The 17,666-nt window shown below is 34.0% G+C and overlaps 1 protein-coding gene across 1 annotated transcript in view; it reads left to right on the plus strand.

Annotated features, from left to right (window-relative positions):
• LOC114327755 (protein O-mannosyl-transferase TMTC3-like) overlaps positions 1-16,991 on the plus strand; it is a 156,803-nt gene extending 139,812 nt beyond the window's left edge. Inside the window, exon 3 of the mRNA XM_050647506.1 lies at positions 16,914-16,991. Within this exon, the coding sequence (XP_050503463.1) occupies positions 16,914-16,950 (37 nt within the window). The 3' untranslated portion in view covers positions 16,951-16,991. The remainder of the gene's footprint in view (positions 1-16,913) is intronic.
• Positions 16,992-17,666: the final 675 nt, after the last annotated feature.

The raw sequence follows: 17,666 nt of genomic DNA on the forward strand, positions 1-17,666 counted from the left end.
AACTTCTAAACGGCTTAAGATAGAAATATGCGGTTTTCGATGAAATGTTTTATTTTAATAAAAGTTTTGTCTGAATGGATTGAATTTTATATGAGAGATGATAAAGGGATGTTGCTAAATGAGCCGGAAAAAATAATGGAAAACTGGCAAAACTATTTCACAGAACTGCTAAATAAGAGCGAAGTACAAAAGGAAACAAGCCATGAAATTGAAGATGATCAAATAGCAATAGAAATACCCACAGAACAAGAAATAAATAACGAAATAAAGAGCTTGAAAAATAACAAAAGCCCAGAAATGACAGAAATATCGGCCGAAATGATAAAATCAGGAGGGAAAAGACTACAGAAAGAGATATGACCTGATAAAACGAATATGGGAAGTAGAAAAAATGCCAGAAGAGTGGACCATAGCAAGAATATGCCCGATACATAAAAAGGGTGATAGAATGCTATGCGAAAACTACAGAGGCATCGCACTGTTAGAAATAGTTTACAAAATCTTGGCACAAAGTATAAGAAAAAGGCTAAGTCATTATTCGGAAAAAATACTGGGGGAATACCAGGCAGGTTTTAGAAACAACAGATCAACGACTGACCAAATATTTGCCTTAAAAGAAATACAGACTACCTGTTACGAACATAAAACAGTACTATATGCTTTGTTCATAGACTTTAAGCAGGCTTACGACACAGTAAATAGACAGCAGATGTCCGAACTGATGAAAGAAATGGGGATACCAAGTAAAATTGTTAGGATGATAAAGATGACGATGGAAAACACAACAAACGAAATAGCTTGGAAAGGGTATACATCCAAAAATTTGAAACCAAGGAAGTATTACGACAAGGAGACCCACTATCAACAATGGCATTCAATCTAACATTGGAAGGAATAATCAGGAAAAGCAGAATAAACATGCAAGAAACGATATTTAAAAACGGCCACCAATGCATAGCATTTGCAGATGATCTGACGCTATTAGCAACAAGCAAAAACGAACTACAAAAGTTAATGAAAAACATAATAACGGAAGCCAAAAAATTCGGACTTAAAATAAATGAAGAGAAGACAAAGTATATGATAATGGGAGAGATCCAAAAAGAAAAAGAGAATAACATCATAGTACAAATAGATGGAGAAAAAACATACTCGTTCAAAAGAGCCAAAAAAATTATTTACCTGGGAGCCAAAATAGATGAAAATGGTCATGAAGAAGGGGAGATAAAGGCAAGAATAGCTAAAGGAAATAAAAAATATGGAGCATTACGCACATTATTGAAATCCAAATACGTATCAAGAAAAACAAAAAGAAGAATTTATAAGACTGTTATCAGACCTACAGTAACATACGCAAGTGAAACATGGGTGCTCAAAAAGTCAGAAACAGACCTATTAGAAAGATGGGAGAGAAAAATGCAAAGAGCAATATATGGAGGTGTGAAAATAGAAGGTCAGTGGAGAAGAAGAACCAATAAAGAATTGGAAGAACTATATCAAGAGCCAACGATTACGATGACGATCAAAGCACAGAGAATACGATACTTGGGGCACATAGAGAGAATGGGAAGTAAACGAATGCCAAAAATGGTACTCTCACGAAGACCAATACAAAAGAGCAGGAAAGGCAGGCCAGGGAAAAGATGAAAGGATAGTGTATATGAAGACTTGAAGAAAAGTAACATTGAGAGATGGAAAGAACTAGCATTGGACAGAAGGATATGGAGAGAGGTGGTGAAGGAGTGTATAAAAACTGAAGTGTATTTAAATAAAATTTACAAGTTTTATAAGTTATGTAAGTTATACTAAGTTATTTATTATATTATTGATGTAATCAGAAATGTAAACATTTTAGCACTAGGCCTACAAGGCCTGTTGCGCTTAATAAATAAATAAGGTCTATATAATATACCGGGTGTCCTCTTATATTTTCCCCCATTTTAACTGCCTATAACTTCTAAACGGCTTAAGATAGAAATATGCAGTTTTCGATGAAATGTTTTATTTTAATAAAAGTTTTGTCTGAATGGATTGAATTTTTTATATCGCTTTCAAATACAAAAAGAAAAATGGCGGATTTTTGAAAAAAACGTTGTTGACTTTTTTTAATGGAACACCCAGTATATTTTTTGTAAATTGAAAGAAAGGTCATTCACCTATCCAGCGATATAAAGTTTTTCAAAATCGGTTGTCAAATCACTGAGTAATTAATTTTTAAAATGAGCGGTGCAACGTGGATATCACATAGGTACCTAAATAACATAACTAAGCAAAATGATATTATGTTATGTGATTTCCACATTGCATCTTTTATTATAAAAATATTTTGCTCTGTCATTTGACAACCGATTTAAAAAAATAAAATATGGCTGGATAGGTAAATGACTGTTTTTTCAAGCTACAAAACAAATATACTGGGTGTTTCAATAAAAAAAGTCAACAACGTTTTTTCTTCCAAAAATCCGCCATTTTTTATTTAAAAGCGACATAAAAAATGGTCATTTACATAAAAACTAAAAAAAAAACGGTCATTTCCGTATCCAACCTTATAATTTTTTTTAAAATCGGTGGTCAAATGTCTGAGCAATTAATTTTAAAAATGAGAGATGCAATGTGGAAATCACATAACATAATATCAATTGGCTTAGTTATGTTATTTAAGTATGTGATATCCACGTTGCACCTCTCACTTTAAAAATTAATTACTCAGTGATTTGACAACCGATTTTGAACAACTTTATATAGCTCGATAGGTGAATGACCTTTCTTTCAATTTACAAAAAAATATACTGGGTGATCCATTAAAAAAAAGTCAACAACGTTTTTTTCAAAAATCCGTCCAAAAAGCGATATAAAAAAATTGAAGGCACTCGTGGGAATGCAGACAGAAGTGAAAACCTCTTATAGTATATAAATGCTATTTATGTATACACACACATAATTCATATACGTACAAAATTTATTTCAGCGAAATAATGACTGTCGCAAATTCAATACTTTTTCCCATCCAAGAAGTACACAACGTCCCTAAAGAAATTTTCAATTCAAAAATTTACTTCGTCGAAGCGATGACGGTCGCTAATTTAATATTTTTCACCATCCAAAAAGTGCCCAACGTCCCTCAAGAAGTTTTCACTTCAAATGTTTATTTCGTCGAAACGATGACGGTCGCCAATTTAATATTTTTCCCATCCAAAAAGTGCACAACGTCCCTAAAGAAATTTTTACTTCAAAAATTTATTTAGTCGAAGCGATGACGGTCGCCAATTTAATAATTTTTCCCCATCCAAAAAGTGCACAACGACCCTCAAGAAGTTTTCACTTCAAAAATTTATTTCATCGAAGCGATGACGGTCGCTAATTTAAAACTTTTTTCCATCGAAAAAGTGCACAACGTCCCTAAAGAAGTTTCACTTCAAATATTTATTTCGTCGAAGCGATGACGGTCGCTAGTTTATTACTTTTTCCCAGCCAAAAAGTGCACAACGTCCCTAAAGAAGTTTTCATTTCAAAAAATGATTTCGTCGAAGCGGTGACGGTCGCTAATTTAATAATTTTTCCCATCCAAAAAGTGCACAACGTCACTCAAGAAGTTTTCACTTCAAAAATTTATTTCATCGAAGCGATGATGGTAGCTAATTTAATACTTTTTTCCATCCAAAAAGAGCACAACGCCCCTAAAGAAGTTTGCACTTCAAATGTTTATTTCGTCGAAGCGATGACGGTCGCTAATTTATCACTTTTTCCCATCCAAAACGTGCAAAACGTCCCTAAAATTTTTCACTTCAAAAATTCATTTCGTCAAAGTGATGACGGTCGCTAATTTTAATTTTTCTACATCCAAAAGTGCACAACGCCCCTAAAGAAATTTTTGCTTCAAAAATTTATTTCACCGAAGCGATGACGGTCGCGATAACGGTCGCTAATTCAATACTTTTCCCCATCTAAAAAGTGCACAACGTCCCCAAAAGAAGTTTCCACTTTAAAAATTTATTTTGCCGAAGCGATGATAGTCGCGATGACGGTCGCTAATTCAATATTTTTTCACCATCCTAAAAGTGCACAACGTCCCTAAAGAAATTTTCACTTCAAAAATTTATTTCGTCGGAGCGATGACGGTCGCGAATTTAATACTTTTTCCCCAACCAAAAAGTTCACAACGACCGTCAAGAAATTTTCACTTCAAAAATTTATTTTCTCGAAGCGATGACGGTCGTGAAGGATGTCGCCAATTTAATACTTCTTCCCATCCAAAACGTGCACAACGTCCCTAAAGACGTTTTCACTTCAATACATATACGTTCAAAATTTATTTCGCCGAAGAGATGACGGTCGCGATGCCGGTCGCGAAATAAATCCTTTTTCCCCATCTAAAAATAGGTTTTACATTTATTTTAAATTTAAATACGTCTATACAATTTATGTATAGATACACATAACATAGTATATTTCGCCGAAGAGATGACGGTCACGATGACGGTCGCGAAATAAATAATTTTTCCCCATCCTAAAATAGCTTTTACATTTATTTTAAATTGAAATACTTCTATACAATTTATATATACATACAAATAATATATATAAGCGATGACAGTCGCAATGACGGTCGCGATGACAGTCGCGATGACGGTCGCGAATTCAATGCTTTTTCCCCTAAACAAAAATCGCACAACGTCCCTAAAGAAATTTTCAATTCAAAAATTTACTTCGTCGAAGCGATGACGGTCACTAATTTAATATTTTTCACCATCCAAAAAGTGCCCAACGTCCCTCAAGAAGTTTTCACTTCAAATATTCATTTCGTCGAAACGATGACGGTCGCCAATTTAATATTTTTCCCATCCAAAAAGTGCACAACGTCCCTAAAGAAATTTTTACTTCAAAAATTTATTTAGTCGAAGCGATGACGGTCGCTAATTTAATAATTTTTCCCCATCCAAAAAGTGCACAACGACCCTCAAGAAGTTTTCACTTCAAAAATTTATTTCATCGAAGCGATGACGGTCGCTAATTTAATACTTTTTTCCATCGAAAAAGTACACAACGTCCCTAAAGAAGTTTCACTTCAAATGTTTATTTCGTCGAAGCGATGACGGTCGCTAATTTATCACTTTTTCCCATCCAAAACGTGCACAACGTCCCTAAAATTTTTCACTTCAAAAATTCATTTCGTCGAAGTGATGACGGTCGCTAATTTTAATTTTTCTACATCCAAAAAGTGCACAACGTCCCTAAAGAAGTTTTTGCTTCAAAAATTTATTTCGCCGAAGCGATAACGGTCGCGATAACGGTCGCTAATTCAATACTTTTCCCCATCTAAAAAGTGCACAACTTCCCCAAAAGAAGTTTCCACTTTAAAAATTTATTTTGCCGAAGCGATGATAGTCGCGATGACGGTCGCTAATTCAATATTTTTTCACCATCCTAAGAGTGCACAACGTCCCTAAAGAAATTTTCACTTCAAAAATTTATTTCGTCGGAGCGATGACGGTTGCGAATTTAATACTTTTTTCCCAACCAAAAAGTTCACAACGACCGTCAAGAAATTTTCACTTCAAAAATTTATTTTCTCGAAGCGATGACGGTCGTGAAGGATGTCGCCAATTTAATACTTCTTCCCATCCAAAACGTGCACAACGTCCCTAAAGACGTTTTCACTTCAATACATATACGTTCAAAATTTATTTCGCCGAAGAGATGACGGTCGCGATGCCGGTCGCGAAATAAATCCATTTTCCCCATCTAAAAATAGGTTTTACATTTATTTTAAATTTAAATACGTCTATACAATTTATGTATAGATACACATAACATAGTATATTTCGCCGAAGAGATGACGGTCACGATGACGGTCGCGAAATAAATAATTTCCCCCATCCTAAAATAGCTTTTACATTTATTTTAAATTGAAATACATCTATACAATTTATATATACATACAAATAATATATATAAGCGATGACAGTCGCAATGACGGTCGCGATGACAGTCGCGATGACGGTCGCGAATTCAATGCTTTTTCCCCTAAACAAAAATCGCACAACGTCCCTAAAGAAATTTTCAATTCAAAAATTTACATCGTCGAAGCGATGACGGTCACTAATTTAATATTTTTCACCATCCAAAAAGTGCCCAACGTCCCTCAAGAAGTTTTCACTTCAAATATTCATTTCGTCGAAACGATGACGGTCGCCAATTTAATATTTTTCCCATCCAAAAAGTGCACAACGTCCCTAAAGAAATTTTTACTTCAAAAATTTATTTAGTCGAAGCGATGACGGTCGCTAATTTAATAATTTTTCCCCATCCAAAAAGTGCACAACGACCCTCAAGAAGTTTTCACTTCAAAAATTTATTTCATCGAAGCGATGACGGTCGCTAATTTAAAACTTTTTTCCATCGAAAAAGTGCACAACGTCCCTAAAGAAGTTTCACTTCAAATATTTATTTCGTCGAAGCGATGACGGTCGCTAATTTATCACTTTTTCCCATCCAAAACGTGCACAACGTCCCTAAAATTTTTCACTTCAAAAATTCATTTCGTCGAAGTGATGACGGTCGCTAATTTTAATTTTTCTACATCCAAAAAGTGCACAACGTCCCTAAAGAAGTTTTTGCTTCAAAAATTTATTTCGCCGAAGCGATAACGGTCGCGATAACGGTCGCTAATTCAATACTTTTCCCCATCTAAAAAGTGCACAACTTCCCCAAAAGAAGTTTCCACTTTAAAAATTTATTTTGCCGAAGCGATGATAGTCGCGATGACGGTCGCTAATTCAATATTTTTTCACCATCCTAAAAGTGCACAACGTCCCTAAAGAAATTTTCACTTCAAAAATTTATTTCGTCGGAGCGATGACGGTCGCGAATTTAATACTTTTTACCCACCCAAAAAGTTCACAACGACCGTCAAGAAATTTTCACTTCAAAAATTTATTTTCTCGAAGCGATGACGGTCGTGAAGGATGTCGCCAATTTAATACTTCTTCCCATCCAAAACGTGCACAACGTCCCTAAAGACGTTTTCACTTCAATACATATACGTTCAAAATTTATTTCGCCGAAGAGATGACGGTCGCGATGACGGTCGCGAAATAAATCCTTTTTCCCCATCTAAAAATAGGTTTTACATTTATTTTAAATTTAAATACGTCTATACAATTTATGTATAGATACACATAACATAGTATATTTCGCCGAAGAGATGACGGTCGCGATGACGGTCGCGAAATAAATAATTTTTCCCCATCCTAAAATAGCTTTTACATTTATTTTAAATTGAAATACTTCTATACAATTTATATATACATACAAATAATATATATAAGCGATGACAACCGCAATGACGGTCGCGATGACAGTCGCGATGACGGTCGCGAATTCAATGCTTTTTCCCCTAAAAAAAATCGCACAACGTCCCTAAAGAAATTTTCACTTCAAAAATTCAGTCCATTCAGACAAAACTTTTACTAAAATAAAACATTTCAGCGAAAACCGCATATTTCTATCTTGAGCCGTTTAGAAGTTATAGGCAGTTAAAATGGGGGAAAATATAAGTGGACACCGGGTATTATATACACTGTGTCCATAAAGTATGGAACAAATTCTTTTTTAGCTAAACAGACTATTTTAAGAAATAATCCTAAAACACGTCGATTTTTGATTTTAATTTACTGTATTTTAAAATAATATTCTAATATACAGGGTGAATTACTTTCGAGTAATGACGTGACCGTCATTTTTTTTTAAATGGAACACCCCCATTTTGTCTCAATTTTCGGATTACTCTAGCTGAGCTGATTCCAAAAATGTATCATATGTTGATTCAAATTGGTACAGGGTGGACAAAAATACAATAGTTTTGTGTGTGCTCATAAAGTAACGCGTTAGTTAAATTAACAATATCAAAAATACTTATTGTCTAGCGGACAGAATATGAAAGAAATTATTTCTTATCAATTTAAAAGAAACATAGTAGGCTATGTTTTTGTTAAATGTCATTATTTGTTTAGTAATTTATTGATGTTCAGTGACAATTTTGTCCACCCTGTACTAATTTGAATCAACATGTGACACATTTTTGGAATCAGCTCAGCTAGAGTAATCCGAAAATTTAGACAAAATGGGGGTGTTCAATAAAAAAAAAAATACGGTGACGTCATTACTCGAAAGTAATTCACCCTGTATATTAGAATATTGTTTTAAAATACGGTAAATTAAAATCAAAAATCGACGTGTTCCAGGATTATTTCTTAAAATGCTCTGTTTAGCTAAAAAAGAATTTGTTCCATACTTTACGGACACAGTGTAGATTATAATAAATATAATAGATATTACAGTGTATTATAGTAGAACAACATCCTAGTTAAACAACCTCAGAATCCGGTTCAACAAAAGATCTCTGCTCAACAAAGATTGCTATGATGATCGCGAACATTGGTCGCGAATATACAAGCTGTATAATATACAGCTTATAAAAATAATTTGACAGCTTAGTGTTGCATGTTTGGAATTATGTCTTTGACGTATCAGTAGGAGAACAAAATATTTAAAGTGGTTCTGAGATTTTTTTCTTATAACATGGTTTTTCTTCGTAATGTACTTATCCGCGACCAATGTTGGCGATCATTATGGCAGTCTTTGTTGAACAGAGATCTTTTGTTGTACCGGATTGTGAGGTTGTTTAACTAGGATGTTCTTCCTAAGAGAAGAGAAGAAAATATTTAAAGTGGTTCTGAGAATGTTTTCTTATAGTATGATTTTTTTTTCTTCATGTGCTTATCCGCGACAAATGTTGGTAATCATCATAATATTTTTTGTGTTATAAGCAGTAGCGCGAAAAGCTAGATCTTTTGTTGAACCAAATTCTGAGGTTTCAGGATGTTCTTATTCTTTCTGAACTCACATTCAGAATATTTTTCCTTGTAGGATGGCTTCTATAGGTGGACATATTATCAAAGGTAATACCACGAGTCCTCTAAATTTTATCGATAAATTTTTTTGTTTTCACGAAAACTTCTTTATTTGGTAAAATTACGAAAACAAACCGAATGATAAAATCACGAGTCCGAAGGACGAGTGATCTTATCCATTTCGGTTTGTTTGAGTGTTTTTACCCTAAATAAAGAAGTTTAAGTATGAAAACGAAAAAATTTATCAAGCAAAATTTAGAGGACGAGTGGTATTTGAAAAGATTATTTTGTGAACCAATATGTATTATTAGTAAATACGGGCATATGTGAAATATTTTTAAGACAGCTAGGATCAATGTCTTAAGTAGGCTATAGATAAATTATTTTATGATTTAAAAATGAACCAATTTATTTATTATATTGTTAATACATAGAAAACTGTTTAAATCGAAAATGAACAATTATTAAATGACATAATCATAACAATTATTAAATGTATAAATTGCGCGGCCTACTTGCTTCGTGGTCTTACCCAGCTACGCTGGGTGAGTTCACCACAGTGCAGTGGTGTAATTGGTTTTGCCTAAACCCCAGGTGAATGCATTTTATTTAATTATTATTCACCCGTGTTTTTGTAATAATAAAATAGGAGAATGTAATTTTAGAACTATTTTACTAATTCTACTAATATAATGTGTATTTTAAAAGTAACTATTGTTCCAAAATATTAGGTTGTAAATATTCGAATCCTTTTATGTGATAACACTGGTTTGTTGAAATCGGCAACAAAATAGAAGAATTAGTTCTGTGTTCTGTGTACGGTTTACATCGGTTCTCTTTGACGTTTATGAAAAGTTTAGAAATATTTATTTTGAAAATAAAAACTGTAGAAAATCTGAGTATATCGTGGTTAGTGTTTTTAAAATATCTATGTACCAGTGCTGTTCATAAATTAAGTTAGTAAACACAGGTATGTCCGTATTATGTGAAATTTAGGGTACCTTAAGTTTTATCAGGGAAGAGACTGTTTTATCAAGGAAGAGGCTGTTTTATCAGTATTATACTAAATGATTGGCTAGAACGACGCTTGGTGATTGGCTGAAAAAGCAAAAACGTCAGAATTTGACAGGCGAAAAAGATAATCTGGATTAACTTCGCATAATGTGTCCGAAGTATTGTACCTTTCGAAATTTTATGGTGATCAGTACCTCTCGGTTGCTGAGGACCTCCTCGTTTGTGACCCTGTAAGTCAACGGGATCTTAGACATTCTCCGATATAGTCAAATCTCAAATACACTCAACATTCTGCACATATCGTGGTTCAAGGTCTACGATTAGTCACCATAAAAAAGGACATAGAAGACATCCCAGCTTTCTTATTTTTATACCAAGAGTAGAGTTGTGACTCTTCAAGAGGACCCCTATTTGGTGGAAGGTCGATCAAGCTTTTCCGATATGCGCGCTCTTTACTCCTGGTTGTTGGTCCCGTCTTCATTTATTATGGTACCGAGTTAGTCGTAATGCGTCACTCTTTCTACTGGGGTGTGATTGAAGTAAAGTTGACCTTCTTTTATCCTTTTCTTGGTAATTTTGACAAGCTTTATCATCTTTACATTTATACTGAGTATATAATATTGTTGATTCTAACAAAACTGTTGACTGCAGCATGGTTGTATTCTATATTTAACACTTTACATTTGTTTACGACGCGGGACGTTTAGATTTACAATCCGGATTCCGTTTTCAAAAAATTATTAAATCTTTTTGGTTTACTAAACAACTGAGCTAATCTGGTATAGTGTTGCCCAAAATCGGTCTTGGTCTTGCAGTCTTGGTCTTGTTCTTGCGTTTTCGCAAGACCAAGACCAAGACCAAGACCGCCTAATTTTAGCAAGACCAAGACCAAGACTTACCGTGCAAGACTTGAGCAAGAACAAGACTAAGCCTGCGAGACTCTTGCGTCTTGCAGTTAGAACTGAGGGTCGTTTTAGGGAGTATATAAGTTCGGCTATATTCTTAGATACTCTATCAGAAACAAAAAAAATTGTATTAAAATTTTTGAAAATTGGACTTATGCGCATTTTTTAGTCATAGATTCTTTCTCAGCAGCAGTGGCGTAGCTAGCCCCACAGGGGCCCCGTATCAAAGATTTTCGCGGGGCCCTTTTCAAGAACTGATATAAGGTAGTGCTAGAAAATGTTCGATGGAACACCGTACTTATGTGAATGTGTACTCTTTTGTATGGTGTCTAAGGTTAAACTTTAACGGATACCCTTCTCAAAAACCTGGAAGCCTTTGAAACCTGTGTATCGGAGGATCCTACGAATAAGTTGGGTGGATAGAGTTCGTAACGAAGTTGTTATACGTTGGAGGGGAAAAATTACGGGAAGTCATCAGAACAGTAAAAACTCGCAAACTTGAATATTTTTTTGGCCATGCTATGAGGTGATATGTGCTATCCGGATTATACTACGGGATGGAAGCGTGGACACTGAAGAAAATTGACGTGAGAAGACCGGAGACATTCGAGATGTGGGTGTACCGAAGAGTGCTAAAGATCTCATGGGTAAATAGAATAACCAACGTAGAGGTAATGAGACAGACGTATGCATAAGGAAAGAGAAGTACTTCTAACAATTAAGAGAAGAAAACTGAGATATATGGGACATGTGATGAGAGGAGATAAATATCTAATACTCCACTTCATTATGTAAGTAAAATCCAGGAAAAAGATTTATAGGAAGCTGATAGCTGGTTTAAGAGGAAACAGTAGCGATCAACAGGTAGCGAAAACGCGTTCCAAGATTACGGCTGTAATTTTGAATATTTTTTCGAGATATTTGGCACACGTATTCGTAATATAATAAAGAATGGCGGTATAGAGCCCAATTTGAAAAATATATTAATATGTGGAAATTACTCTGTAATTAAATACAATATTTTTACAAACTACTAAAATTTTTTATTTCATTAGTAGTTCCAAAATGACACAAAATCTAGGCATCTGATAAAAAAGTTTATTTGAAGAAAGTGTATTTTTTTGTTCTTCTTAGTGGCGGTACAGGCTCGTTTTTTTTAATATTGCATTTAATTACAGAGTAATTTCCACATATTAATATATTTTTCAAATTGGGCTCTGTACCACCATTCTTTATTATATTACAAATACGTGTGCCAAATATCTCGAAAAAATATTCAAAATTACAGTTTAAAGGTTTACAGTTAAGGTTTAAAGAATTATCAAAAGAAGTAAAATAAATTTATAATATTTAAATTTAGTACAAATAGATTGTACTTTTATTTACACGTGTTCAACAAATATTCTGTACAAAATTCTGTAAAAAAATTTTAACACCTCTTTTGCATAACGGCATAACTTTTTAATACGCATTTAATGACGGCTTCTAAAAAATTTCAAATTTCTATCAAAGAATATCAAGGACCTTGGCCATCCCTGTTACAGACGACAATTAGATAAGAATTAATTATTGTTTCATTAGTAGATAGAGATCTAGATCTAGTACTTACCATTGCAATCTAAATCACTTTGAGAATCTGGTTGATGAAAAAATGAAGAAATTTTGGGTATTATCTTCTTCAAAACTTCTTCCTTTTTTTGTTTAATTTTTCTTTTCATCGCTCCACTCAGCTACACTCTTTTTATTTCACTAATTTTTTTCACTTCACAATATTTTCAGAATTTAAAATTTAAACTTTCTGAATCGACTGCACAAATTGAACCTAATAAACCTAATAAACTCTAATAAACCAAACTCAAAAAATAGATTTGAAAACAGATTCAGTTTTTTCAACAACACCTGTTATATAAGCCAAGGGTGACTGGACAATGAAAAAATGGGCTAAGGCTAAACAATAAATAGATTAAGTACACGCAAATATACCCAAAACAATACATATACACACTGTTCCAAATCGTCAAGGATTAAGCGATAACAAAAATTGCAATTTGGCCATTTTACAGTGTGTCACCGCCAACGGTAAATGAACCATGAAAAGTACCTAACTTGAAAACAAAAATAAAGCTTCTTTGTTGTTATGGAATAAGGCGGCAAATGGATATAATATACATATTATGATTTACAATACAATATTATAGATAAAGACTCCATTATACGAAAAGGTCGACATCCAAACAATACACTGTTTCAAAGCGTTTTATTAGGGAAATTGTAGAATATTTTGTTCAATTTTTTCAATGGAAGTTTTGTTTCGACATGCAGCGCCAAGGTCCGGTATAATATGCCGGATATCGTGTAGACATAATACCGAAATATTATTTTAACGATATAGGTACACTTCTCCAAGAAATTAACGCACCACCCATCTTTATTTATACGTCCATGGCACCACCTTAAAAATGGGTCATTTTTAATGTCTCAAATTTCCTAAACCTGTTGTTATTTAAATTTAAGTGATTTTTTTTAATATTTGGTCTTATTCTATTCTTTATAAATATCGCAGTAATAATAGATATTGTTGCTAGACAGGTCAATTTTGTCAGTGTATACCGGGTGTACCAATCAAACTGTGTTTTTTCTCACTCTGTGGAATATTCTAGCATTATGCTAACTTATTATTCTAGCATGCAATAATAGCATACTGAAATTAAAGCCCAACTAAAGCCTCATATTTTCTTAACATTACGTTTTTTTATTCATTCACTTATATTGGATAATAAAATAGTTATTTACTTTTTTAACTATCCATGTTTTTCATCAATACAGAATGTTTTTAAATATAGTCTGTTCGCTAAACTCAGACGCAACTTTCTAGATATTTTAGTCGGTAATTTTGAAAATTTTAGTAAAATTAACAAAAAATAATTACTAAATAGTTAATAATTACTAAATAGTTAGTAATTTTGCAAATTTTTGCAAAATTGGCAAAAAACAAAAAAATTATCGACTAAAATATCTAGCCAGTTGCGTCTGAGTTTAGCGAACCGACATAAGTATGGCAAACTTTAATGGGTAATTCTGCACGAAAAACTAATGACAGTTTACTTCATAAACGTTTACTTTATAAATGCTTTGTTTACCAAATAGGGAGGGGTTGAAATTTTTCTTACAAACTGACGATTTATTTATTGCTCTAAAATCGGCTGAAATACGCAAATGAAATTTTGTGGGTTTTAAGAGGTAGTTTTAACTTTAGTTAGTTAGAACATAACAGCGATCACTTTAGATCGTGGGTTCAAACCCCACCCGGTGTCAGTTGTTTAGATATTTATTAATTTGGCTAGTCTTTACTATGGCTATGATATTCAAGCTTAAAATGTACCTCTCTGTTACGTTGTTCTAAGATATGCAATAGGCTAATGGGCAACTGCGAGACTTGCAAGACTCTTGCTGCAAGACCAAGACCAAGACCAAGACTGGGAGCGCAATACCAAGACCAAGACCAAGACCAGGTGTACTGCCGCAAGACCAAGACCAAGACTGTCTAAGTCTCGTCTTGGTCTTGCATTTGGGCAACACTAATCTGGTAACAGTTGCTCAATTATAAATCTTTCTTTGGCTTAAATTTACTAAACATGATTAAGTTCTACTGACTTACCTATGGTGTCTTCTTATTTTATCTACCAACCATGCACTCTAGCTAACATACAAAAGCTATTCACAACCCTTTATAAACACTTTTTAAGAAGGCAGATCTGAACGAATATGGTATCAATATAAATGGAGAGAAGCTCAGTAATTTGAGATCCGTAGATGTCATTGTACTGATAGCCGATCGTATGAATGATGCAATAATAATGTTAAATAAATTATATCACGCTTCTTTAGAGGTCGTACTAAATATTAACGTCAACAAGACGCAAATAATGACTATTCTGGTGCTAAATCGTGATATTGTTGTTGATGGAATTGATATTGAGCAGACTACAATTTACAAGTACTTGCGACATGAAATTCGGTTGGGAAGAGATACCCAGACGTACGAGCTCCCATGTCGCATAGGATTAGCCTGGACAGCGTTTGGTAAACTGAACTGTGTATTTAAATCGGAATTACCCATATGCCTGAAAAGGAAAATCTTTGGCCAATGTGTGGTACCTGTACTCACTTATGAAGCGGAAACATTACCGCTCACAGAAAAAGGTAGTGAAAAAGCTTCGCGTAGCTCAGACAAATATGGAGCGCCAGATGTTCGGTATCTTCCCGAGGGACTGAATCTCACACGAAAAAATACGTCGAAGAACAAAAACAACAGACGCTCTCGATTGAATCGCATCTCTAACGTGGAACTGACCAGAACACGTCGCCAGATTGTCAGACAACCGATGGACAAAACGTATTGTCGAGTGGAGGGCACGATAAGAAGCACTACGGAGCAGAGGACGCCCACCAAACAGATGGGCCGACGATCTGAAGCATGTTGACGGCAAATGGATGCAAGCCGCACAAAACAGAGACAAATGGAAAGAGCTGAGAGAGTGACCTATGTCCAGCAGTGGACGCGCACGGATTGATGAAGATGATGATAATTCACTATAGTTAACATAAAACACTTCTTTATGCTCTTCTTTTACACTAGTTAGTACTTTACAGTAACCCAAATGGTTTTCTTCAATGTGGTACTAAATCTTCAGAGAAGTTTAATATCCTTAGTAAAAAAAGGCAAGATACTTAATTACAACATTGTTTATAAAGAATGTTAAATAATAAGGAATCATTTAGAACTTTTTTTTAGTTTCTCATTTAGGTTCTCACAGGCCTCGCCCGTCTGTTAATGTAATTTTATTTTGCCCGTGCGCTGGAGTTAAATTAAATTTAGCTAATAATTATACATATACGTTTGATAAAGATAATTAAGAATAAAAAAATACGAAATTATTCACCTGAGTAAGAATTATTTTACAGCCATACAGTCGTAATAAAATAAAGACTTCCCATTTCTCCGCACAAAACCATCTCTCCTATTCTCGGTGGCCACTTAGTGTCTCTAAGACATATTACGCGATTTTGAAAGCTATATGAGTGCCGCAGGAGGTTCAACAATGTTGTATTTTCTACTCAGTTTAAAGGCTCAAAGTTTATTGTATTACACGAAATGCACTACAATAAAAAAGTAGAAATAAAGCTTGCACTTATGTAGGTAAAGTAGGTCTTTTGTTAGGTTACCGCTCTATATTTTTCAATATAAGCATCATACATAAACTAAAAGTTTAAGAAATATGAATCTCAGATTACAATATACTTACTTTCTTTAAAATCGTTTATAATATTAAATAACATATCAAGCTACGTAAAACTTTTTAAAATTAGTAATAAACTAACATAAACATGATGATAATGATTATATTTATATGGATTTTACCAACAATTTATTGCATCGCAAATTACATTTTACATTAGGTTTGATATTTCGCTTTCCACAATAAAATCCAATATCGTTTTCAAAAAATATTATAATTTAAATCTACCTGTTTATCAAAAAATGGCGATTTGTGTCAGATAATTTGACGGTTGACATACTTGGCATTGATCTTGTAGGCAAATAGGTTTTGGTTTGAAGATCGAGGCCAAGTAATTTAATTTTAAATTGGCTGACATAAAGTGCAATTTATTTAACAATTATAGTTTGTAATGATACGCTCATACGCGGAACACACATCGACATTTGGAACCGTGGGATTTTCTCAAATCGCGCAGATGCCCCCACCCAGTTCTACCTCTCCCAAACAACACCGGCATACGGATATTTAAGGAGGCCGCAAGCAGAGATCCGACAGTCCTGAAACGACAGTTCCGGGCTCCAAATACCAGAAAAGCGAGGTGATCTAGGCAGGCCGACCTGAGTAGCGAGGTGCACCGTACTGACGTGATTGGCAAACTTAGACAGGCCAACTCGAGCCGCAAGGTGCACCGTAGTGACGTAATTTGCGGCTCATAAGTAAACGGAGGCACGCGTAGTGAGCGGGCCCCCGATAAACGTATATATTTAAATAACATTGTTAATTTTGTTCTTCTTTTCCAGGCGTCTACCCAGGAGAGGACTTCGCTGCGACGAATAGAATGAAATATAATTTTTTATTTATTTTGTAAATAATTATACTGAATAGATTTATTTTGTTTTAACCTGTGTTTTACTGAGTCTGTCGTCTTAGAAGAACTAACCATCACAAGTTTACCATAAACATTGTATTTATCCAAATGAGTCAGAAATTAAAATTCCAATTATTTATCCTCTGGGCTTTTTCAGATAGAAATATTAAGCAAAGTGAGTGGTGAAATACTCGACAAGGAAATCTGTAATTGCGTTCACGACTTGTCGTTCACCGTAATAATAATCTAGAAGCATAAGCGAACTAGTTCCTTTTATACCTACAAAAGTGAATAAAATTATAAACTAAAAGTAAAGACTCCACTACGAGATTATACATATTTCGATTTCAACTTAATCTCCTGTGTAGAAGCACTGAATTGAAAAATTGTAAATCAAGAAATTATGGTAACCTGTGTTTGTGTGTAAAATAGTGCTTTGTGTCCGCTAATTTGACAGTTAACTTACTTGGCCTGGATCTTGTATATAAATAGCCACATTTTGGCTTGAAATTCTAGATAACTTTTAGGATCGAGGACAAGTAAGTTCACTATTAAATTGGCTGAAATATGGCGTCAGTTTATAAACAACAACTATAGATTAACATAATATCTTAATACATAACATTTTTAAAAAACGATCTTCGAATTGGAAACCGAACCTCAAAAAAGATGTAAAATGTAATTT

Source organism: Diabrotica virgifera, chromosome 1 (genome assembly GCF_917563875.1).
Source record: "Diabrotica virgifera virgifera chromosome 1, PGI_DIABVI_V3a".
In the NCBI taxonomy this organism is placed as follows: Eukaryota; Metazoa; Arthropoda; class Insecta; order Coleoptera; family Chrysomelidae; genus Diabrotica; species Diabrotica virgifera.